Source organism: Mauremys mutica, chromosome 22 (assembly GCF_020497125.1).
Source record: "Mauremys mutica isolate MM-2020 ecotype Southern chromosome 22, ASM2049712v1, whole genome shotgun sequence".
In the NCBI taxonomy this organism is placed as follows: Eukaryota; Metazoa; Chordata; order Testudines; family Geoemydidae; genus Mauremys; species Mauremys mutica.
In genome coordinates this window covers 2,427,482-2,450,375 of record NC_059093.1, presented here as the reverse complement: position 1 = coordinate 2,450,375, position 22,894 = coordinate 2,427,482, and the positions used below count along the sequence as shown (strand labels likewise).

Here is a 22,894-nt window from a genome sequence, read left to right as displayed (position 1 = left end):
CAGGCTTTACCTTGAGGGTGTTGGCTGTGATGGTGTATGGCTCCTCCTCGGAGATCTCCAGCCCTGGAGGGCACGGCAGGGACTCACCACTGCTCAAGTACTGGCCACTCATGGCGTCCTCCAGCAGCCTGCAGCCAAGACACACATCCAGTAAACTGCCCCAGACAGGCCCCCAGAGGCGAAGCAGCCGGGAAGAGGGCCGAGGAGCGCAGCACTAGAGCAGGAATGGTCCCGGCAGGCGGGCTGCCCTGGGCCTGCCTGCGGAGGGGCAGTCAGAGTGGGAGAGAGCCCGGGCAGGGCAGGTGGTTTGTGGCCGAGGCTGAGGAGAAGAGTTTTGATTGCATCCCCCTTGTTTCGGCTAGCGCAGGGAATGGCCGTGCAGGGCTGCGGGCTGCGGGCTCCAGCACTGCCATGTGCTGGCTGGAGCAGGGTGGGATGGGGTGTCTCTCTCTCAGATCCCCTGCTCCTGTTTGCCCCATCTGGCCACGGGGCCAGTAACACATACACAACCAAGAGACAAGCAGGACTGATGCGAGACGAGAGGACGTGTGGACACACAGGCTTTTACCAGCAAGCAGGAGCCCATCCCAGAGGCCCTGACCTGTGGGTTGGGAAAGCAGGTTTCCTTTCCTCCTGGGGTCGAATTTTGCTCAGGTCTAAGCTCCTAGACGAGACGCCAGCCCTGCAGGGAGGTGCTCAGCCCCCATCAGTGCGTTTGCTGGCTTTGATCTCCCCAACGCTCAGGATTAAGCACAGGCTAAAGAGTGGGAGTGGCAGCTCCCAGGGACTATCTGTGCCCCCTTCGGCAGCCAGAATGCACCGTTTGGTAACGAGTCTGACAGGCGGCATGAGAGTTAAAGGAAAAGGTGGTTTGAATTGATCAAAATTCGTGATTTGTCACCTATCCCCCAGCCTAAAGCCCTCCATGCTGCTCCTCAACCTGCCCCTGGCGGCCAGGCTGTCTGTGAGGGCCTTGTGCACCCCAGGACCTGCCAGGCAGAATCGGACCATCTGCTGGCTCCATTCAGCAGCCAGAGTTCCCTTGCGCAGCCAGCCAGTTCCCCCAGCAGATCACTGCATGGGGCCAGCCGCAGACCCTAGCCCAGTGAGGCCTGACTCCATCTCCGGGCTGCTACAAACCCCACCTCAGCTTCCCCTCACCAGGAATCGGTCCCAGGTTCAGCTGTACGTTTCTCTACGTTTAGCACCCCAGGCAGCCTCCGCGCTGCTTACAGACACTGCCGCCAGCCAAAGGGCAGCAGCTCGGATTTCTGAGGTGATAAAGAAATCAGACTCCCCCTCCCTTTAGACCCGAATTTCCCTTCATCTCACAGGGCCCTGGGGCTCTCTCCCTGGGAGCTAGGTGACCGCAATCCTCATCAGAAATGCCAGGCAGCACGCCCAGTGGCTACGAATGGATTCCATGCGGCTCCCTCTACCTCATTTGATGCTTCCTGGGCCGTGGCTGTTTGACCTGTTCAAAAATCTGTTCACATACGAAAACCCGCTGCCCGGCCTCAGCCTGGCCTCACGGCTCCTTTGTGAAAGGAGGCTCCCGTACCTTTGCCGTTCCCTCATCTCCGCCGGAGTCCATGAAGAGCCGTAAAGTGTCAGCTGCCACTGCTTCAACGTCCCTGTCTTCAGCGTCTCATCCCCTGGAAAAGCAAATGGAGACTTTCCCACTGGGTCCATGTGGCACCTGCTGCTGTAGCGTACCAGAGAAATCAGCATTCCTGCTTGCAGACACAGCAATGGCGACCCTGCCTGCAGAATAGGGGAAGGGAACCCGTTGTGCCTCCTAGCCTGGGAAAGAATCAGTGTTCTTGGCATTGTTCTGTAATCCTACGGGCCGGAGCATGTGGTGGGCACGTGGCCTCAGCAGCAGCTGGGTGGCACATAAACGACTGCTCCCATCACGCCTCCCGGGAAGGCCCACAGCACAGTGCCCAGAAAAGTCCTATGTGCTGCCAGGCTCCAGACCCAGCGGGGAGAGACCTTGGGGCCAACCCAGCCATCCTGCTCTGGAGGCCTGGGCACCGGTCGGACTCAGGCCCCCACTAGTCTCAGCCTAGCCCAAAGTGAGCACGTCCCCTCCCCGCAGTTAGCCGCCTCTGTCTGCACTGGAGGCCCCGGCCTGGACGAGCAGGAGGTGCTGCAGGGCAGGAATGAGCCGCCCCGGGAGAGCTGACGGGGTGCACAGGGCTGGGACAGCAGGGAGGGTTGGGATTGAGGTGCGTCAGCAGGTGCAGAGGGCTGAACAGCAGGGGTGCAGTGTGGAAGGACAGAGGAGCGGGGGCAGAGCTGTAGAAGACCAGCTAATATAGCACCTGCCTGGATTACATCCAGCCCTGGGGCCTGCACTCCCCACCTGTCCTGCAGAGAGGGAATGGGCCTTTCCCCCAGGAACTCAGCAGCAGTCAATGGAGTCACCCTGCAGGGCAGGAGGAGACTGGGCGAGGACCCGGCACACGCAGGAGTCAGAAATGAAAGTCGACAGCGGGCCATTCGTTTCCCAGAGAGGGAGGGACTCACCGACATCCCTGAGGATGAGTCTGTACGTGCCCTCGGCTTCCTCCCCCCAGCACCTCACCGTGGAGAAGGTCCAGTCAGCAAAGCCGTTGGGATCTCTGCAAGAGGGAGGAGAAAAATACCCCGTGAGGAGCGAACAAGCCACTGGGCACTTTGTGCCTGGGCGTCAGGTCTGCAAACCGAGTCTGTCCCAACGAGATGGCCAGGAGAGCAGGAGCTGGCGGCCAAGGCAGCAGGGGCTCAGTGCAGAGCACATCACGTGAGCCAACAGGCACGAGCCTGGAGATTAAAGAGCAGAGCAATGCTTCTATCCACAGGCCAGGGGCGGCCCGGGCGCTGCCATACGAGCTTCCCCACTCCACCCTGGATGGTGAGAGAGGGACATTGGCCTCGTCCCAGTGCTGCCTGCTTACGTGTGCTGCTTTCACTGGGGACACAGAGCCCAGGGGCAGCTCATACTGAGGGCGGCGCTGAGAACTGGCCGGGAACCCGGGAGCTGCAGCTAATGAACACCCTCCCCGTCCCCGCATTGCCCCCGAGAGATGGACAGAAGCGGCTCTGTCTGGATTCACCTGCAGCGGACTCGCTGGGGGCGTGGAGTGGAGCTCTCCCTGGTCAGCGGGTCTGTGTTAATACGGGGCAGGAGCGGGCTAGGAGTCAGTCAGGGAGATCGTGGGAAATTCTCCCTCCCCACCCATGGAGCAAAAGCAGCACACAGCGGGCTTCTGAAAGGGCAGTGGGGTCACACAGGGACAGAAGCTCCTGAGTTAATACGCTGCTATCCTTGTATTACGTGCGTGGCTTTCAACTACCCCCTTTCACTCCAACAACCCGCATGGAAAGGCCTTTGCTGCACGTGGTCCACCCAGCCCCCTTTCACCTCCAGACCCCTGACTTTATAGCACCTGGGAAGTCACCCGTCACTGCCCCTCAAGCCCATCCCACCCCTTCCTGCGGCCCCCGCCGGCAGAGTTCTGCACTGCTTACGAGTCCAGGCTCCTGGTGGTCCCAATCCTGGACACCATGCCACTGGGGCAGAGGAGTTTGATTTCCAGGTTGCCACGGCGAGGGTGGGTTATGGTGACGGTCACTGCCACGTGCTCCAAGGTCCTCATGCCGGACAAGGCGAGGTCGGCTGCTGTGACTGGTAGCGAGTAAAGGCATGCAGGTGTCAGCGGGCTGGTTAATAGGACACACGCACACAATGAGCACTCCCCACTCCCCCCAGACCTCCCCGCGCTGCATGGGAACAACGGAGCGACACGTAGGCAGGACACATGCTAGACACCTCTCAAACGGACTCTCTGCCCACTGCCTGTACATGCAGCAAGGCTGCTCTCGTTTCCAATTCCGGCGCTCTGGCACCAAGCTCCGCAATCAGTGTCTCAACTTCCCACGCACTGATTCATTTTCATTCTTAACAGCCCCTTGCCACCCATGTCAGCTGCGGAAAAACAGCCAGGCCTGGAAAAGGGTTCTCTGTCCCCTCCCGCCATCAGGGGAAGGCGGCTGTACACCCAGCTCCGTGGCTTGCAGTGCCTCAGCTGTGCCTATGCTGCCTTGCTTTTCATGCCTGGATTGTGTGGCTTGGGCTGTGGGCGCTCCACTGGGAATTTCTCATGCAGCCTGAATGCAGTGCTTGTCTTCCCACCAATGCAGAAAGTTTGTCCTAAACAGATACACAGGTGATACCTGGTCAGAGCTTCCCTCCAGCGTTAGGAGTTTTTGCAAATGTGCTTTGTTCCCAAAGACAAATCCTTCCTCAGCACAATTTTGCAAAGCAACATAACTGGATTAAGCAAGGTGACTCCTGCTGAACTCTGGCTATTATATACAGCAAAGACAGGAAATTGAGGATTTGAAGAAAGATGTGCGATCGGGGTTTCACGGTGTCCGATAACTGCTGAAGAAAGTAGTGTCAGCAAGAACTAGAAATGTTGTATAGAAAAGAATGGATGCTCCTCTGATATCCCAGAACATGTCAACTGCACCTGCAAAGCCCAGGAGATGGCAAAGCCCTCGTTGGACCTATGCTCTTCTCCCTGCGAAATAGTCTATGGGCCTGAGCTGTGAAGTTAGTAGGGCTGCGTGTGCCACTGTGATGCGAATCCCACGACAAGAAGCTTCCTTGCATCTTCTTGCAGCTCACCTAAGCTTGCAGTCAAAGTGAAATGCTGCATGTGACATGCTCCCGGCCCTGGCTCATGCTAAATGCTCCAGCCCTTCCCGACAGGGATTCAAATGCCCCGGCCCTAGGTACACCGTGACACACTCTGCTCTTTGGAACAGATGGGCTGAGTTCAAGGTGATAGACAGGCCAGTTTACCACAAAAATTCCATGCAGTCGTGACTCAGGGACTGCGAATTCCAGAGCAGGAGAGGAGGTGCTGGTGTGAAGGTTCAGGGCTGCAACGAGAACCCTTCAACCTTCAGCAACTGCAATAATAATCCTTTGCCCCTCGCTGGTGCCTTTCGCCCGAGGACCTCCAAGCCCTTTGCAAACATCAGTGAACTATGTCTCACAACACTGGAATAAATTGCCTAGGGAGGTTGTGGAATCTCCATCTCTGGAGGTATTTAAGAGCAGGTTAAATAAATGTCCATCAGGGATGGTCTAGACAGTATTTGGTCCTGCTATGAGGGCAGGGGACTGGACTCGATGACCTCTCGAGGTCCCTTCCAGTCCTAGAGTCTATGAATCTATGAAAAGCTCCCTGTGAGCTAGAGACATCGTTATTCCCATTTAAAGCTTGGGAACCAGAAGCATTGGGAGGGTAAGTGACTTGCCTAAAGTGGCAAGGGAGTGAGCACCAAAGCTGAGAGTAGAACCCAGGAGTCCAGACTCCCAGTTAGGGTGACCAGATGTCTCGATTTTATAGGGACAGTCCCGATTTTTGGGTCTTTTTCTTATATAGGCTCCTATTACCCCCCACCCCCTTCCCGATTTGTCACATTTGCTGTCTGGTCAGCCTACTCCCCGTTCACAGTTCCAGCTAGGGTGACCAGACAGCAAGTGTGAAAAATCAGGACAGGGGGTGGGGGATAATGGCGCCTAATTAAGACAAACCCCAAATATCGGGACTGTCCCTATAAAATCGGGACATCTCATCACCCTAGTTCCAACCACTAGTCAATACTGCCTCCCCAAAGGAGCTACCAACGAGAAACTGTAATCAGCTAGAGAGTCTGACAGCAGCAGATTTCAACCAGAGTTAAGGGTGGCGAACAGAGCTGAGCGAATAAGTGATTGTTCAGTTTGGGGGCCAAACCAAAAAAATCCAATCCCAATTCTGGTTCATTTGAAGCAAAACTGAATGTTTCGCTTTTCTCACTGAAAGGAAAACAACAACACTTCACTTTGCATCCAAAACCACCTCAGATGAAACAAAAACAAAACACCACCCAACCCTGAGAAGAAATGAATTATTTTCAGGTTTTCGTTGTTTCCTTTTCAGGTATTTTTCATCCTTTTTCGTTGTTTATTTTTAAATAAATATAGTTAAATTTCAAAACAAAACATCCCAATGTTTCATTTTAAGAGAGTTGAAATGAACCAGCTTGACCTTTTCGCGAGAGAGAATCCATTTTTTCCTAGGCACAACTGGACCTGAATTTATGAATGGTTTCAGTGCAACCCCCCCCCATGCATTTTTTGGACAAATTTACTATTTTCCAGACAATGTGGCTACCTCTAGCTCCAACCGCCCTACCAGCTGCCCAGTCAGGAAGCAGGCGGGCAGCATCTGCCTCCTCAGCCCATTCCCAAGCTACAGGGCCAGGGGTGCATTAAGGACTCTCCTGGCTGCTTTCACACATGGCCTTCCTTAGCAACGGAGTCAGCAGGCCTCTGCCATGTGTGGTGACTAAGAGGCCAGTTCTAGGCTCCCTTCGTGCCTGCGCTGAAGGGTTAAGTCTCCGGGTGAGTCCCCAGGGCACCTGGGCGGAAAGCAGAGCCGCGTGCATTCCTTTGGACATACTTCCCCCACGTCTCTCTTTTCTGGCATTTCCCAACATCTCGTTTGCTGCTGCACTTTCAACTTAGAATTCCTTTTAGGGCAACGCTCTCAGAGCTGCCAGAGCTGCCTTGTTTTTCTCTCCTAGTCATGATCTTTAAGGCTCCTACAGCCTGAGAACAAACCTGACTCCATTAACAAAAAACAACCCTGTCTCCTGTTTGCTGGGATCAGGGTTAGTTTCTCACTTGTGGTTTTACAAGGTGTCTCTAGAGGCTGTTTCCCTGGAGTGAGCAGCCAGGTCTCTGTGCTTTACATCGGTGTGTGAATTCAGTGCTCAGAACGGATGTGGGACGGACGCCCTCCCATCCTCTCTCCCGCTCTGCAGAGACGGCACAAAATTAACTAGGCAAGCTCCAGCCAAGGTGCCTCAGGCCTAACCTGGAGACCCCCAAGGGATATGGCCGGGGGTGGAGCGGGGAGTTGCAATGGGGACACCTGTCTAACGGGAAATCCACTGACGCGTCAAAGTCATTTCAGGGAGCCCTCGGAATAGCTGGGCTCTACCGAACAGCGAGCAGCTGTGAAACCATTCAGATGAGCTTCTCTGCCCACTGCCCCGCGACCTATCCTGTGCCCAGCGGCTTGGAGATTGGAGGCCCCTGGGGTCACCCTTTGTGTGACCATGGAGGAAATCATTCACTCAGCTTGCATCTCGCCCGGGCCTGACACAGTGGGTTCAAAGCAGGGGGCTCCCTGCCCGGCAGAGGGTGCGAGCACCAGGATTCAAAGCTGTCTGGCAGGTCAGTCGCTCGGCACTGCCTGTAAGAGGGGCGCCCCAGGTCCCTAATTCAGAGCGGGTGGAGAAGGTTCATTCACTGGCAACCGCGAGGTGCTTTGGGACCCTATGCTGGCGAGCACTGGAAATGGACAAGGAGGGCAGCTCCTCTGTGCCCTGCCGCTCCCACCAGGCTCACGAATGGGATGAACTCCCGGGAGCAGTGGGTCAGTGAGCAAGCCAAGGGTTTAATCCCACGTTCGTCCCCCGCTAGAGAGTCTGGGGAGCCATGGCTAAGGCCAGTCATTTCAGTGGGGGCCGAAGGAATTTCCCATCATGCACGAGGACAAAACACAATTAAAGGGGAGGGCGGCTGGTGAGCAGACCAGAAAAGGAAGGCCAGACTAAAACACACAAGCACATCGGGCCAGTGAGCCCATGACGAGGGGGCTCCTGGGATGGGAAGGAAAACAAGCCCCGCAACCCTGGGCTGCACCACATCGCTCAACTTTACTTCTGGGCCTCTCCTTCCCACTAGTAGCAGCTCTGGAGAAGGGCCTTGTTTATGTTGACAGAGGCCAGCCAAGTCAGGAGCTGTAACATTACCTAAAATGGTCAAAGGCAACTGAACAGGTCTGGCCGCAGCCCAGCCCCTGCCGTGCTGGGCCCTGCCGTAAGAGCTCGCTAATGCCTGTCTGCCTTCCAAAGACATCAATTTATTAAACCCCTCGCGCGTGGGGGGAAGCAGCTCGACAAACAAACGCAGCAGCAGGCTCAAAAAGAAAAGGAAAAAAATATCAGGCTTCGCGGGACACTTAACTCTTTCATAGTCTGTCTGAAATTCCTGGGCTTGTGCGAGGCAAATCTGTCCCTGCTGCCCTCCCATCCTGTCCCACTGGGGTCATCCCTATAGCCACAGCTGTTCCTCCCCTCCCACCAGGGGCCATGCTGGCTCTCCTGCCCCAGACCCCCCTGCTCAGCCTTAGCCGTCTCTCCCACCACACTGCTTCTGCTCCTGCTTGGCTGATGTCTGATCTCTGGCTGGGAGGGCATCTGGAGCTGCCGCACACAATCTGCCTTCAGCACAGTACACCATAAGCATGCCCAAGGCGAAGCCGCTGAGGCCTCTGCTCTGGCATCATCTCCAGCCTCTCAGCACTGCATTCACGTCCCTGCGCCTCTCCCACGGTGTAGTGCCCAGCCGGGGAGAACTCAGTCTGCTTTGGTTTCAGCCCCACAGAGGTTGCATGAGCGAGCACCCAGAAGGAGATCCTGCCTCCCCCATTTCTCCAGGGTTCCCTGTTTCATCCTACTCTCGTCTCCAATGGGACGGGCAAGAAGGAGCACTAGTGCTTACTAGCACCCTTCAGAAACAAACAGCACAGCAGACAATGAGGGGATCCCGGATCCCCGGTGGCATGCCACCACCACCAGCAGATCCCAGCACTGGCTGCCTGAATAGAACCACTCGCTGGGACTGCAAGTCCCTCAATTGGCAGCTGCTGCCTAGGGCAGGGGCAGATCTGGCTGGAGTTCTCCGAGGGCCACGTTCTGGCCAGTGTGATGCAGGCACGTTTACCTGTGCCCTCATTTCCTTTCTTCCCTGCTCGGCTCCCCCTGCCCTGGCAACATCCCCGCAGAATTCTGCCCGTTCTTACCCCACTGGGACCTGGGATACTGGAAATGGCTGGGTTTGTCCAAAGCTCCCCTGACAGCTCACCCTGATCAGTTCTTCCCTGGCCATGCCGCAGCCCTCAAGCGAGGTGGGGCACTCTCATCCTGCTAGCGTCTATCGCTCCAGCCTCCGGGCACCCACACAGACCTTTCCTGGATGCTCAGCACGATGCCACCCCTTAACAAGGCAGCTCCCAACACCCGCTATTTCACTGGGAGAAACGCCCTGCCAAGCTATCAGCCGCCTGTGGGGTGAGAGCCTTATCCTGGAACAGCCTTCCTGTCTTCCCCACGGCATCATCTCCAGTTTCTTTCCCAGCACCGCTGAAAACCGATCCCTGCTGCTCCTTCAATTTCCCCACGATGGGCCTTCGCCCCCGAATGCTCCGATTTCTTCACCAGACGATGTTCTCTCCCCACAGCTTCTCCCTGCACCTCCCTACACCGGCTGCCCTCTGTTACACCCCAGAGCCCTTTGCCCAGGCAGATGCTTTAGGTGAATTCAGCGCTGGTGAAAGGCAGAGGACTGACAGTCCTGGAGACATGGCGAGCCCTGCATGGACAGTGACAGCACATGCCTCCCACGCACTGCCCCATCCCCTGGGCCCCAGCCCCGCCGTGCTGCAGTGCACCCCCGGGGGGAGCTGGGTCTCTAGGGCCCGTTCGCAGCTCACACCTGGGCCAGCAGGCGAGAGCGACTTTTGGTTGCCATCACCCGGCTGTTGATTTGAGCTGGTGACCTGGAGGTCTACAAGGCCTTGTACTCCTCTCCTGTGGCCACGGGCTGCCTGAGAGACAAGGATGGGGCCCCACAGAGGGGGTGTGCTGTGCTTACCATTCCAGGTGACTTCCAATGCCTGAGGCACCTGCGGGATGGTCCTGCCCTCCTTGAGAACGGGGCTGATGTACGACGCTAGGTATGGGACAGATTCCCAGATCTGCAGAAAGAGAGATGGGGGCAGAGTTAGCATCCTGCAGCCTCCGAATCCTCGCTCTCCCTAGCCATTAACACATAAACCTTTAAGTACGAGTCTCTCCACGGCTGGGCTCATCAATAATGTATCGATTGCAAGTGGTCATGGACGTGGTGTTAATTATTTAGAAACAGCTCAGTGAGTCATTACAGCACATTAGTGTGGGAACTTCAGTCAGGGGCCTGAGATTCAGAAGCCTTTCCCGGGGATGCTGGGAGAAGTGGGGGGCGTTATGGAGCTATCGAGGCATGTGACGCTAGAAAAGCAGGCCTAGCTGAATGTACTGAAGAGCAGAGGTAACATTGGTTCATTTGTTAGAGCAGGGGATTGGGAGTCAGGACTCCTGGGTTCCATTTTCAGCTCAGCCACCAACACGCTGAGTGACCTGGGGCATGTCACTTGACTTCTTATGTCTCAGCCAGGGTGGCTGAGGAGAACCAGCAGGAACGGCAGAGAAAAGTAGGTGTTTTGTTTGCGTCAGTGTTTCCAGGGGCAATGAAATTTGCTCTTGCTCAGTCACTGAAGCAGCCTGGCCATTAACAAAGGCAGCCAGGTCCTGGATTCCCAGGGCTCCGCTTGGGCAGCAGAACAAGATTCTTAGCACCTACCCAGGGACACAAACACCTCCCTGAGCACTACAGGGACAGAGACAAGCCTGAGAATACTAACATGAGAAAATCTACTTAGTAAGGTACTCTGGGGGAGGTGTGATTCTGGCAAACCACAGACGCCTGGTGCCCCCACTAGGGTGGGCTGGCTGAGCTGTCTTGTTTTTGTACATGCTACTGACGGGGAAACAGAGGCGAAGGGATTTGCCCAAGGTCTCACAGTGAGTTAGTGCCAGAGCAGGGAATAGAACTGGTCCCTGCTCTAAGCACTCCCCTTCCACTGCAACACACACAAACAATCAAGGACTGCAGCTCCTGGAGATCTGCAGTTGCCTTCAGAGAATGCCGGGTTCCCCTGCCATGTCACAAAGCTTGGTGCCCAAAGAGAAGGTGCGACAGTCTCACCACGCTGCGCATTGCCAACAACCCCCCGCCCCCAGAGCCATGAATCAGACCCGACGGCTTCCATAAACAAGCCTCTTGCCTGTGGCTATATATAGAGCTCTGAAAGAGGGGCAGGTTTGCACTACTCGCCTAAGGACTCATGACTTCATCCCCAAAGCAGCCGTATAGTGAGGAGGTGCAGCGGGAATCCTTGTAGTTCGACCCCCAAGTCAACGTATCACTTACCCTACAAGGAAGGCCAGAGTCTTGTCCTCTTTATGCAACTGATCTTTGGAGTCACTGTGAGAGGCAGATTTGGCTAAGGCTTAGCAGCGCGGGCGTTTAAAGTGCAGCCCTGCTCTGATCAGCATGTCTGTGTGCGAGGGGGGCTGTGCTCACTGGTCTCTGTGATCCCTACTCAATTTTTCTGCCAATGTTTCTTTTTTTAATTATTTTATTGTCTTAAACCATCAGTGCTGTTGTCTCCCCTTGGGATCTGACTGTCAAGCTGGGCACTTTTCTTCTCAGGCATCACAGATGCTGCACTGGAACTGAGTGAATAATTCCGTTGCTGAAACACGAGTCAGACTAGAATCCATCTCCCTCTCCCTGGGCTAGGCTAGTGCTGCAGGGCCAATGGGAGCAAAACACATGGAAACTCATTCTACACACCAAAATCATAGAAACGCAGGACTGGGAGGGGACCTCGACAGTCGTCTAGTCCAGCCCTCTGCACTGAGGCAGGACTAAGTATTGTCTAGACCATTCCTGACAGGTGTTTGTCCAACCTGCTCTGAGAAACCTCCAATGACTGAGATTCCACAACCTCCCCAGGGAATTTGTTCCAGTGTTTGACAGTTAGGAAGTTTTTCCTTTGCTGCAATTTAACCCCATTACTTCTCCTCTCCTCTTTATAACAACCTTTCACATACCTGAGGACAGTTCCTTTGTCCCCCACCTCCATCATATCTTCTCCAGACTAAACAAACCCAATTCTTTTCCATTTATCCTCCTAGCTCATGTTTTCTAGCTCATTTATCATTTTTGTTGCTCTTCTCTGGACTTTCTCCAATTGGTTCACATCTTGCCTGAGGTGTGGAGCCCAGAATAGGTTACAGTCCTTCAGCTGAGGCCTAATCAATGCTGAGTAGAGCAGAAGAATTACTGCTCATGTCTTGCTTACAACACTCCTGATAATACATCTGTGACAGGGCCTTCAGTGGCCGGGCAGCTTAGCGGCTAGATCGTTGGTTAGGGGCTGGAAGGGGGCACCTGCCCTCCTTTCCCTCAGGTCCTGGCTCAGAGTCCTGGCCGCTCACACCCCTAGCCAGGGGAGATGGATCTTGCTCCCTATGTAAGTCCTTTAGTTTGGGGCATGCCCCTGCTAGGCCAGTTTCCCCACAGTTGGGGTTTTGGCGGTAGATTCCCCTTGGCAGGGGAAGACTTACTTGCTTCCAGTGGTTGCGCTGGCAGGCAGGTTGCATCTGTGCCTTCAGGCAGAGACACAGAGAGCTCCTGTCTCTTCGCCAGTCCCAGAATGATGTTTGCTTTTTTTGCAACAATATGACATTGTTGACTTATATTTCATTTGTGATCCACTATGACCCCCAGATCCCTTTCCGCAGTGCTCCTTCCTAGGTGGTCATTTCCCATTTTGGGTTTATGCAATTGATTGTCTCTTCCTAAGAGCAGAACTTGCATTTCTCGTTATTGAATTTCATCCCGTTTATTTCAGACCATTTCTCCAGTTTGCCAAGATCATTTTGAGTTCTAATCCCTTCCTACAAGACACTTGCAACTCCTTCCAACTTGGTATCGTCCACAAACTTTACAAGTGTACTCTCTGTGCCATTATCCAAATCATTTAGGAAGATATTGAATAGAAACAGACTGAGAACAGATCCTTGTGGGACCCCACTCGATATGCCCTTTCAGCTTGACTGTGAACCACTGATAACGACTCTGGGTAGGGTTTTCCAGCTAGTTGTGCACTAGGTTTGTCTAGGCTATATTTCCCTTGTTTGTTTATGAGAAGGTCACGTGAGACAGTATTAAAGGCCAGCTCTGACCCAGACTCTGCACAGGGAGCTGACCTGTTGAGGAAGCAGGGGCCACTCTACACAGGCACGTTTCGCCCCATTACTACTATTTATCAGTAAAAATATGTAGCTTTCTTATAGGGTGTTCCATCCACAGACGGTACAAAATGGGACAGCGGGAGAAACTGAGGCACAGAGGGCAAGTGACTTCCTAAGGTCAGTAGCAGAGCCAGAATAGAACCCAGGTCTCCTAACTCCTGAGCTCTTTTGCACTGGACCACAGCAGAGTGGCTCCACGAGTTAAAACAACGAGGAGTCCGGTGGCACCTTAAAGACTAACAGATTTATTTGGGCATAAGCTTTCGTGGGCAAAAACCCCACTTCTTCAGATGCCTTTGTTAGAGTCTTTGTTAGAGAAGCTTTGCCCTGCAGAGGGAAACACTTCATACCCACCCTCAGCAAAGGACTTCACAGCTCCCCCCAAACGTCTCGAGAGCCCTGAGGTCGCCCAAGCTCACTCAGAGGGGAAGGCCGTGGGGAGGAGATGTGGCCCGTGGGAGTCGACGTCAGGCTGTCCTCAGGCTGAGGAGTGCTGGCCCAGGGCCATGGCTGTCTATTGAAGCCCCTGCCCTTGTCTCTTGTACACAGGATGGCCTGGCCACAGCCCTGCCAGCGGGCAGCTCCCATAGTAACGGGCACTATGGAAACACCTAGGTCAGGCCACCAGGAGCCGGAGCCGGGGGGCAGAAGCTGTTGCTAGGCTGGATTTGTCCCTGCGTGCAGGGTATGTCTGGGGGGAGCCCGTGCGGTTGCCTGTCGGATGGGCCTGACACCAGCAGGCCTGAGTTACCTTGGCAGCGTTGACAAGCCTCCAAGCGTTTAGCAAGCCAAAGCCGTGCTCATGGCTGTGGCTGAAGCCTGCCCGGTTAGTGTCCCAGTTGGTGCGACGATCTTCATACTGCAAAGGAACCAGAGGGAGCCACATCAGCTGGAGTGACTCAGCTTGGGGGGACACACCTGCCTCTCGCAGGGTGAGCTAACGTCCAGCTACGCAAAGACAAGGGTCGCAAGGACTGGGGGAACTGGGAAAGCACTCTCCTAGCCTGCCTGCACGCATACCTATGGGCCCTACCTTGCAAACGCAGACCTAAGCCACCCTCCGGAAACTGGGGGAACCCGGCTACATCTGCCTAACCAGCAGACTTCGCAGAAGAGACTCAGAAGTGAATTGTAACAGCAGCAAAGCCAACTCTGGCTCTGCCATGCGGCCTGATTAGAAAGCACAGCTCGCCCTCTGTTTAAACTGCGTCCCAGCCGAGCCAGGATTCCTTGCTCTTCAAAAGAAAAACAAACAGCACAAAGGACAAAAATGCCTCTGCTCTGAAATATCCCAGCTGGTCCCTTCCTCCCTCCTTGCCCAGATCGCAGCCCCTGGAAAGTCTAAAGGCCAGTTTCAAAGAAATAAATACAATCACTTAAATCAGTGCGAGCTGGGGCAGATCAGATCTGGGTCCCATTACTTACTGGGATTTAGTGTTTTGGCAGCCGTTGTCTCCAACTGTGGAAAAAGTTACCCTGCGCCAAAGCAAGTTTTATCTCAGTGTGTCACGTAAACTGCAGGAGACACACACACCAAGTACAACAAACCCCTGCCTACTGGCCAACCCCTGAGGCCTCTTTCAGATTCACTATCTCCTCCTTCCTTCTGGAGTCAAACTCCCCCTGAAGTCAGAGGGAGCTGTACCTGAATAAGAACGGAGCAAACAGCAACATTTACAAAAGGAGCTCTTCCCACTCTCTGTTCCAAGACTCAGAATTCCTTGACTGCATCAGACAAATCAGGCCTTTCTGCTTTCACACTGCGAAGCACTTTAGGGGCCATTGCAAAAACTGCAGCTAGTGTATCATCTCGACCCCGCCACCCAAGCCCTACTCCGCCCCGGCTCCTGCACTATCCACAGGCAGGCTCATCCTGGATACCTTTGAAGATCTGCATCCTGGCAGATTCAGGAATGCATGGAACAAATACCCCATATATCATGGTGACAGCAGAGAATACCGTCTGCCTCAGGCACATTCCTGGTGAGAACAAGGGGCGAGGGGAAGCCATCCATCCCCTGGGGTCAAGGGAAAGGAGAGATTGATGGGGGTGAGCTCACTGTTCAAGCCCATCCAGACCCACCCAACATGCACTGGAGCCTTCGCCAAGAGGGGCCAAGGAGGAAAGCTGAGGGGCTGGAGATTCTGTGCAGCTGGAACTAGAGGGACATCTCCAAGGAGCCCTTTTCTCACCTTGGTGGCTGTGAAGACAATGATGTGCTGGACATCTCGCCAGGTGAGACATGGTCTCACTTGGAGCATCAAGGCAATCATGCCGGCTGCGAGGGGGGCAGCCGCTGAAGTCCCCGTGTGGCCCTCGGTGCAGCCTGTGCCTTTCTCCAAATTCCAGTCTGTCGTCACCTTGAAAGAAAGAGCCAAAGCGACGTCTCTGGTCAGATGCAGCCTTCAGAGTGCTAGAGCTTTTAGGACGAGTGAGCCACCGTGCACACCAGTCTGTGCGTGCAGGAATCACCCACATGTCCCTGGCTCGCTCTCCAGGTTACAGCAGCGGCCGATGGAGGCTACACCTTGCTTGTAACACATCCAGTAACAAAACCCTGGGTACAGACTGGGCCCAGCGAATGCTCCTGACCGTTTGCCCAACGCTCAAGCTGAACCTCAGCCAAGCAACGAGGGATGACAAACCATCACTTGGGGGTTTTTCAGATGATGTTTCGTCTTAACACACCCCCTAGTCCCAGCAAGGGAATTGGCCTAACCCTGCGAGAAGCCAGATTCCCAGCCCAGGCTTTCAAAGGAGCAGACAGAGGGTTGGGTGCCTTCCTGAAAGTCTACCCAGTGCTCACACAGACAAGGGCTCCCAGGGCTCTTCCTGGACAGGCCTGCAGCACTGTGCTCTCCTGACTGCTTTTGCCACAGCCAAAATGGCTCCTTGCCTCCCCCGGGCAAGGTGAGATAAAAGGGACCATGAGGTGCAGCTGGAAATGGGGAGGAACGGCTCAGAGGTTGGGGGAACGCCACAGGGGCCTGGTCTGACAAGGAACCGTGTCACTGGGAAGCAGGGGGCGCAGCCATTCCAAGGGCTGTTCTTCCACTGGGCCTGTCTACCCACTTATGGCACTTGTCTGGCTCCCATCACCACCGTACGCAAGCATCTCAGTCTTTAATGTATTTATCCTCCGAGCACCCCTGGGCAGCAGGGCTGGGCAACCATCTTCTTGTTACAGCTGGGGTGCCGAGGCGCAGAGAGGCTAAGGGATTTGTCCAAGGTCATAGAATCATAGTCTATCAGGATTGGAAGGGACCTCACGAGGTCGTCTAGTCCAACCCCCTGCTCAAAGCACAGGAAGACTGTGGCAAAGCAGGGAATGGAACCTGGGGCTCCCAAATCCTGACTCGCTGGAACAGCCTTCCTCTCTATGGTCTGTCCGTCCACTACAGCCCCCCAAAATAACCTACCTACCCCCATGGCTGCTTCACAGGCATGCTCGCGGGGGGGGTGGGTTGTCATTTGTTTGTCATAGTGCTCACATACTGGGATTTTCAAAGGGGTCCAAATCCCACTGACTTTCAACGGGAATGGGACTCCTAACTCCTCAAGGACTCTGAGCAACCCAGCCATGTAGTGCAAGGTGCTGTACACCTAGAAAGCAAGGCTGGTGCTTGCTTTTAATAGATTCATAGACCCCAAGGCCAGAAGGCACCATTGTGATCACCTCGTCTGACCCCTGGTATCACACAGCCCAGAGACCAGCCTCACAAGAATGCCTAGAAACTGAAAAAACCCAACCCTGATTTAAAAACTGCTAGTGATGGAGAATCCATCACCACTCTTGGGAAATTGTTTCAGAGGTTAATTACTCTCAATGTTATCAATTTACACTTTATTTCCAGTCTGAATTGGTCTGGCTTCCACTTCCAGCCATTGGATCGTGTTCTACCTTCCTCTGCTAGACTGAAGTCCCCATTATTCAGGATTTGTTCCCCACGTAGTTACTTATAGACTGTGCTCAAGTCACCTCCGGTTTGCACACTAAGGACTGCAAACTCCCACCCACCCTACAAGTCCTTCGACTGGGGCGAGACGTCTGCCCTAAAAAGGAAGGAATGAGCTAATAATGATCCCTGCTGATTAAATGCTACAGCGATTACCAAGCATGTTTCACGCTGCCAGTAGCATATTTTCCCCTGCCCTCTCAGGTAACCAGCCCAGCCATGCATTCCAGCCTAAACGCTCAGTTTCTTCCCCCCAGAGCGATCAGAAGCGTGAAACCGACGGGAAGGCATGTGTGTGGGGAGAAGTGTGGAGCGGTTGTACAAAGGAATGTCAGAGTGGCAATCAGAGCATGAAACCCCGGCCAGGATGTAACATTGGCACATGTACCACTAACCCAGCCAGCTGGGCATCTCCTTGCAGGAGCTTCGCACAGTACCTGAACAATGCAGCGGCCCTCCTTCAGGAGGGGAGCTATTTACAGGGACACACACACACAGAGGAGGGCTTCAGATAGTTTTGTTTGGCGTCACTTCCCATTTCACAGACACCTTATGGCTTCTGGCAGTAGAATAAGTGATGGTGCTTTGCACTTGTACAGCGGTTGCTTGAGAACCTCCAAGCACTTCGCCAAGCTGGGTAAATACTGCCCTCGTTTTAAGCGTGTGCAAACCGGTCCAGGGAGGTGACGGGACTTAGCCAAGCTGCTAGAAGCCAGGAGCCCTGACTTCTGCCCCCATGCGAACACTGGCAATGACGAGAGTTAAAAAATAGCCAAAGGGCTCCATGGGCTCCCCTTCCCCTAACACTCCCCTCACTGCAGCTTGTGGCTCCCTCCCCAGTGCACTTGGGCCAGGATTCTCAAGTGTGTCCAGGGACTGGGGGCCCCACCTGGGATAAGGGGGTGCCTAACTGAAACGCTCAATGACTCAGACCTTCCAAGGTCTGGCCTCAGGTTTCTCAGATTGGGCACCCCAAGGAAATGGCTACTTTTGCAAATGCAGTCCCCAGTCTCCAGGGCTGTTTGGTTCACCATTAACTCCAGGTAGGCTGGCGTGTGACCCATTCACCGCCCTGCCGCCTCCCCTGGAACGGCCACAGGAAGGCACCAGCGACCTCCTCTCTGGATGCCTGTGGAATCTGCAGCACACACAGGCTTTTTTGTTCTTTGTGGTTGCTGAGCCCATGCCAAGCTGCAGCCAGGCAGGCCAAGCTGCCGGAAGGTTTGTCATTCTCACTCGCAGCCAGAAATGGAACAACAACAAAGGGGCAGGATTTAGTAACGGGAAAGTCTGGAAACATTTCCCTGGGAGTTCACAGTCAAGCCACTGGATTAAGGAGAAAAGCAGCCACGGGCGGTCTGGACACGGCCACAGTAGGTTGTTGTGCCGCACACAATGGCTCTGGGGGTGGGGAGACGGAAGGGAGACTGGCTCAGGAAGGGTCTGACCAGGACAGAGTGTGGCTGCTATAGGGATTAACCTTCAAGAGACCCGCTGCCAATTAGACAAGAAAACTTTGACTAGTTGGACATTTCACCTCCCCATCCCCTTCTGTCTCAGGGAGCCCTTTACAAAGGTCACTGACTTAACTCAGCCCTGGAGAGGCGAGTGAATGGCCCAAAATGACACAGAGGGAGTGAGCAACAGAGCTGGGAGTGGGACCCTGGCTCAGTTCCAGGCCCTCTCTGCTTCGTTCCCCCTGGGGCTTGGGGTCAGCACTCCCGGGGGGAAGACTCCTGGGGTCTGAGGTAGGGAACTTAGAGGGTTCAGGTTAGTGAGCTTAGGGGAGGTTTCTAACCAGGGCCGTACCATTGTGCAGTGTCACACCCACACCTGGATCTGCAGGGGCTGAGGAGCTTCTGTATTTGTGATGAATAAACTCCAGGAAGGCCAGACTCCAGCGCAGCATATTCTGGGGAGACCTCGGCACTGGCCTGGCACTTCCTATGGCCAAGCTTCAGCCTTGTCCTTCGAGGCACAGCCTGGTGCGCAGGCTCCGAAGCACAGGCCCTTGCTGTTATTCGTGGGCTTGCTTTCCAGCCCCTGCTGAGCTCCCTGGGGCTCTCCAGCCAGGGGAAGGCAGCTCCCACTTCTCTCTAAGTGGCCAAGGCGGGTGCTGAGCTGTAGTGACGGAGCCCTCGAGCAGCTGGCTCACGGCACTTGCCCACGAAGGTTCGTACAGCGTAGAACAGGACAGACGGCTCCTCCAATGACACCACCGGCAGCTCTGCCATGGTCGCCCGAAGCCCAGTTGTATTTGCAGCTCTAGAGTGAGGGCTGGGGCGTGAGGATTGCAGGGGACGTCTGCCCAGCACTCTGAACAAGTGAAGAGCTGCTCCAGTGCTAAATATGAACAGGAGAGTGGCCCGGCTTATGGCAGGGATGGATTCACATCAGTGGCACAAGTTCTGCTCTGGATTTATAGCTGCCCCGCACCAGGTTGCTCCATTGCTTCAAGCCACCTTCCAGCTCTCAACCCTACTTGCTGCTGCATAAGCAACACCACATTCCACCTCCTCTCTCTGCCCTGCTCCTGCAGCTCCTCTCCCTGCTGGGGACCAGGCCGAACACCCCTCACTCCCCCAGTGAAGAGCTGCTTTGACTCAGCAGTTCAGTTCTCCAAACCCAGGAAGCGGAGTCTCCCCCGGGTGCACCAAGACAGCTATTTCCCCCCGGGCTGCCAGACGGGATTTCCCAGGGCTCCGTTGCCCCGGTTGAGGAGGGCTGGCTTTTCACAGGCTTCCCAGCAGCTTACGCCAGAAGTATGAAAACCCGCTAAGTCCCCTTTGCTGCCCTTCTGCTTCCTGTGAGCTCAGCAAAGCCCTGGGCTGAGGCTCAGCAGCACTCATGCCATTACCATGCGGTCACCATCCAGCCAACCTGGCGCCCTCCTGCCCTGAGTCTTCACTTGAGACACAGGGAGCTTCTCCCCACTCCAGCTCACCCTATTCTTCCTGGGAAGCACTTAGTGGCCAGTTTGGTTCAGTTTCTCGGCTACCATATCCTGCAGCCACAGAACTTAAAACTGGCTGGAGTTACCTCCCTCTCCTGGAGGCTGAGTGCATGCACCAGCCATCTCCTGCCCTATCCATGCCCGTCTCATTGTAAGACTATCAGACATGGATTCCTGCCAGCTGAAGCAAGGGGGCTTTTCTAGCACTGCTCCAGTGCTGGGGCAGTTAAGCCCTGCACGGCAGCTTGGATAGAGTTAATGCTCCCCCTGTTAAAATTAAACGGATGCTATTTCTTTTTAAAACACAAAGTAAGAGACAGGCCCAAGCTGCAGAGATTGATGCACTGAGGGCCGTTATTCCATCTGGAAGTGAATTAAGATAAACTGAATTAAGGCCACTTTAATTCTGAATAAGAACATCCACACAGGGGTTCAATGCAGTTTAACTAATCTACTTTAAATTCACACCTTTAGTTAATTTGGATTAACTTTCCTGAATGTCCAGTGTGGACAAAACCCTAGTTACCTAACTGCAGCTATCAGTCAGGAGAGAAGTAAAGCAGTCATAGCTTGGTAGAAAATAAGACTACCAGGCCAAGTTCTGTTTGTTTGGATGCAGCAGAGTAATTCTAGACTAACTCCACTAAAGGCAACAGATTTATTCTGGCTTTACACTGGTGTGTAACCAAGCAAAATCTGGCCTTTGTAAGAGGTATCTTAGATAAGATGCAAGTAAACAAGTGAGCCTTAGAAAAGTCACTTGAGAAGGCTCCAAATGGTGCATCATTCCGTCCTTCATCATGCCATAAAATCAGCTAATTAAAATTGGTTCTGGTCAAAGCACAGGACAAGCTGGCATAAACATTTGTCCTTCTCCACTCACAGTGGGATATAACTGCATCCTCCATTGCCAAGAACTGTGCCTTCTTTGTTTACTTTTATATTCAACTCCAAAGTATTTTGTCAGCTTCTAACAGCTGCAATTTGCACTGAGATACTGTATGTTCTACAAAATAAAATAAAAAATACAGCACCACAAATGTCAGTCAGAGATGCAGTTCATGCCAGAGACCATATTAAATTCTTCCCATTAACGGAAATGGCAGAACATTTATAGTCTGAAAACTAGATGGCTGTCAAAAACATTAACTCCAATACTATTGAAGGACAATTAAAAGGCGCAAAGAGGAGAGAATAGTCTCTGTAGACAGGGGTATATTTAATATGCCCTGCATAAGAGACACAGGTTTATTGGAGTAGTGATCACGTTACTGTAAAAAGAGAAGACAGATCTACACCATGTGTAATTCCTGGGCTGTGCAAGGCACCCGATTCAGACTTTGATGGAAGAGTAGTGCCTGTTTTATCATCATATGAGGCCATTCTTTAAGGAGAAAGGGCATGTCAGATTTTTTAAAATTAGCTCACAGACCTCAGGTTTGGAGGAAGCTGGACATAAAAATGAAAAGTATAGCGGTGTCCCTAATTGAACAGTGTTTCTTCTTCTCTAGCACCAGTGGTTTTCAAGCCAGCGTGAATTAATTCAAGTTATTTTTAAAAGGAAAACTTAAGCTCCATTATAGATTTTATTTCTTTTGTAGCACCCTGAGTCTAACCATTTTCTTAGATGGGGATGTGGTCTTTTCTAGTTAGGAAACACTGATTCTTTGCACTAGCCCCTGGGGTTTTCAGAGACGAAATGAACCAAGCTTTCTGGGGCTCACTTACTTTTCAGCATACGAACTGAGTGGCTAGTTACCTTGTACTCTCATCACCATCTCTTTCATTGTTACATCTTCCTGGAACTGCCCCGCAAGCTCCCCATTTCTATCTGGAGACCTTGTTTTGCTCCAATTAGTTATCAACGTCTGGTTTGCACAGCAGAGATCCGGTTACAGACCCAGAGCTACAGAGCTGGCCCTTTCGGAGAGTCCCCGTTTGTAGAACTACTGCCAAACCTGAGCAATGGGAAATTGGCAGAGATATTTAGAACTTGGTGGTTTCTTCTACGGAGCCAGGGACGGCACATACGCATCATGGACAGAAGAGAGCTAGAGCTCTGGGGGAGAGAGAAAGGGTAACTGACATGCCCCTCTTCCACGTATGCTATCTTGGAAACACCCTGAGATTTCCCGAGGCTGCGTCTCCAGGGTAATCTCTCTCCTCCCACCTTCTTGTATTTAAAAAGAGCGGCAGCCCATAAAAACAAACTACCGTGGCTACTGAATGTTAGTAACTTTGGAAATGCCACAGCCAAGCAGGCCCAAAGGAAGTGCCAGTTGCGTTAGCAGAAGCCTGTTCCCACTGGAAGCCCAGCAAACTGTCAGCTTCCTGCCTCCATAGCAGGGCCTATGAACTCCATCTATTTGATTCTGTTCTATAGAAAAGCTATTGCGATCCCTAGCATTGTCCAAGACAGGCCCAGCAGTGTGTGTTCCCACTAGGTAAACCGCTGTTTGGTTCTCTTTCTCCCTGCTGTGGAAAGGTGGCTCAGGGACAGCCCAGGAAGGACATAAGACCAGCAGCAGTTAGGTTTTCACTGCCTGGTTTTTCCACAAGAACAGAGAATGGGGATTTTGTTTTACTCTGCAGCATGCAGAGCTGAGCCACAGCTCACAACAGCATCAGGAATGCTTTGGGGGTTCTTTAGATAAGCTAGCATTGTCTAGAGGCTTAATCTTTGGCTGCACTGAAAAGCTTGGGAGAGAGTGTGGAGGACAAGCCTGGGGTGAGGGACTGCCTGTGATACCCAGGCACATGGCTAGAATCTGCCACTTACACAGAAGTGCACGAGGAAGAGCCGTTACCTGCACTGCTTGACTTACAGGTGGCATCGTGTCTCACCAGGCTCAGCACTGCCACAGGAAATGCACTGAACTGCCCTGCCCTTTCTTTCCAGGAGGAGCCATGCTGGTGCCTGGGAAGCTGTACCTCCAATAGCTCACA

General features: G+C 53.6%; 1 protein-coding gene across 1 annotated transcript in view; it reads right to left on the bottom strand.

The window, feature by feature from the left end:
• PCSK7 (proprotein convertase subtilisin/kexin type 7) overlaps positions 1-22,894 on the bottom strand; it is a 50,970-nt gene that overhangs the window by 4,516 nt on the left and 23,560 nt on the right. The window contains exons 9-15 of the mRNA XM_044997336.1: positions 15,232-15,399; positions 13,790-13,897; positions 9,770-9,872; positions 3,517-3,673; positions 2,533-2,627; positions 1,562-1,655; positions 11-128 (exon numbers count right to left, since the gene is read on the bottom strand). Coding sequence (XP_044853271.1) covers positions 11-128; positions 1,562-1,655; positions 2,533-2,627; positions 3,517-3,673; positions 9,770-9,872; positions 13,790-13,897; positions 15,232-15,399 — 843 coding nt within the window. The remainder of the gene's footprint in view (positions 1-10; positions 129-1,561; positions 1,656-2,532; positions 2,628-3,516; positions 3,674-9,769; positions 9,873-13,789; positions 13,898-15,231; positions 15,400-22,894) is intronic.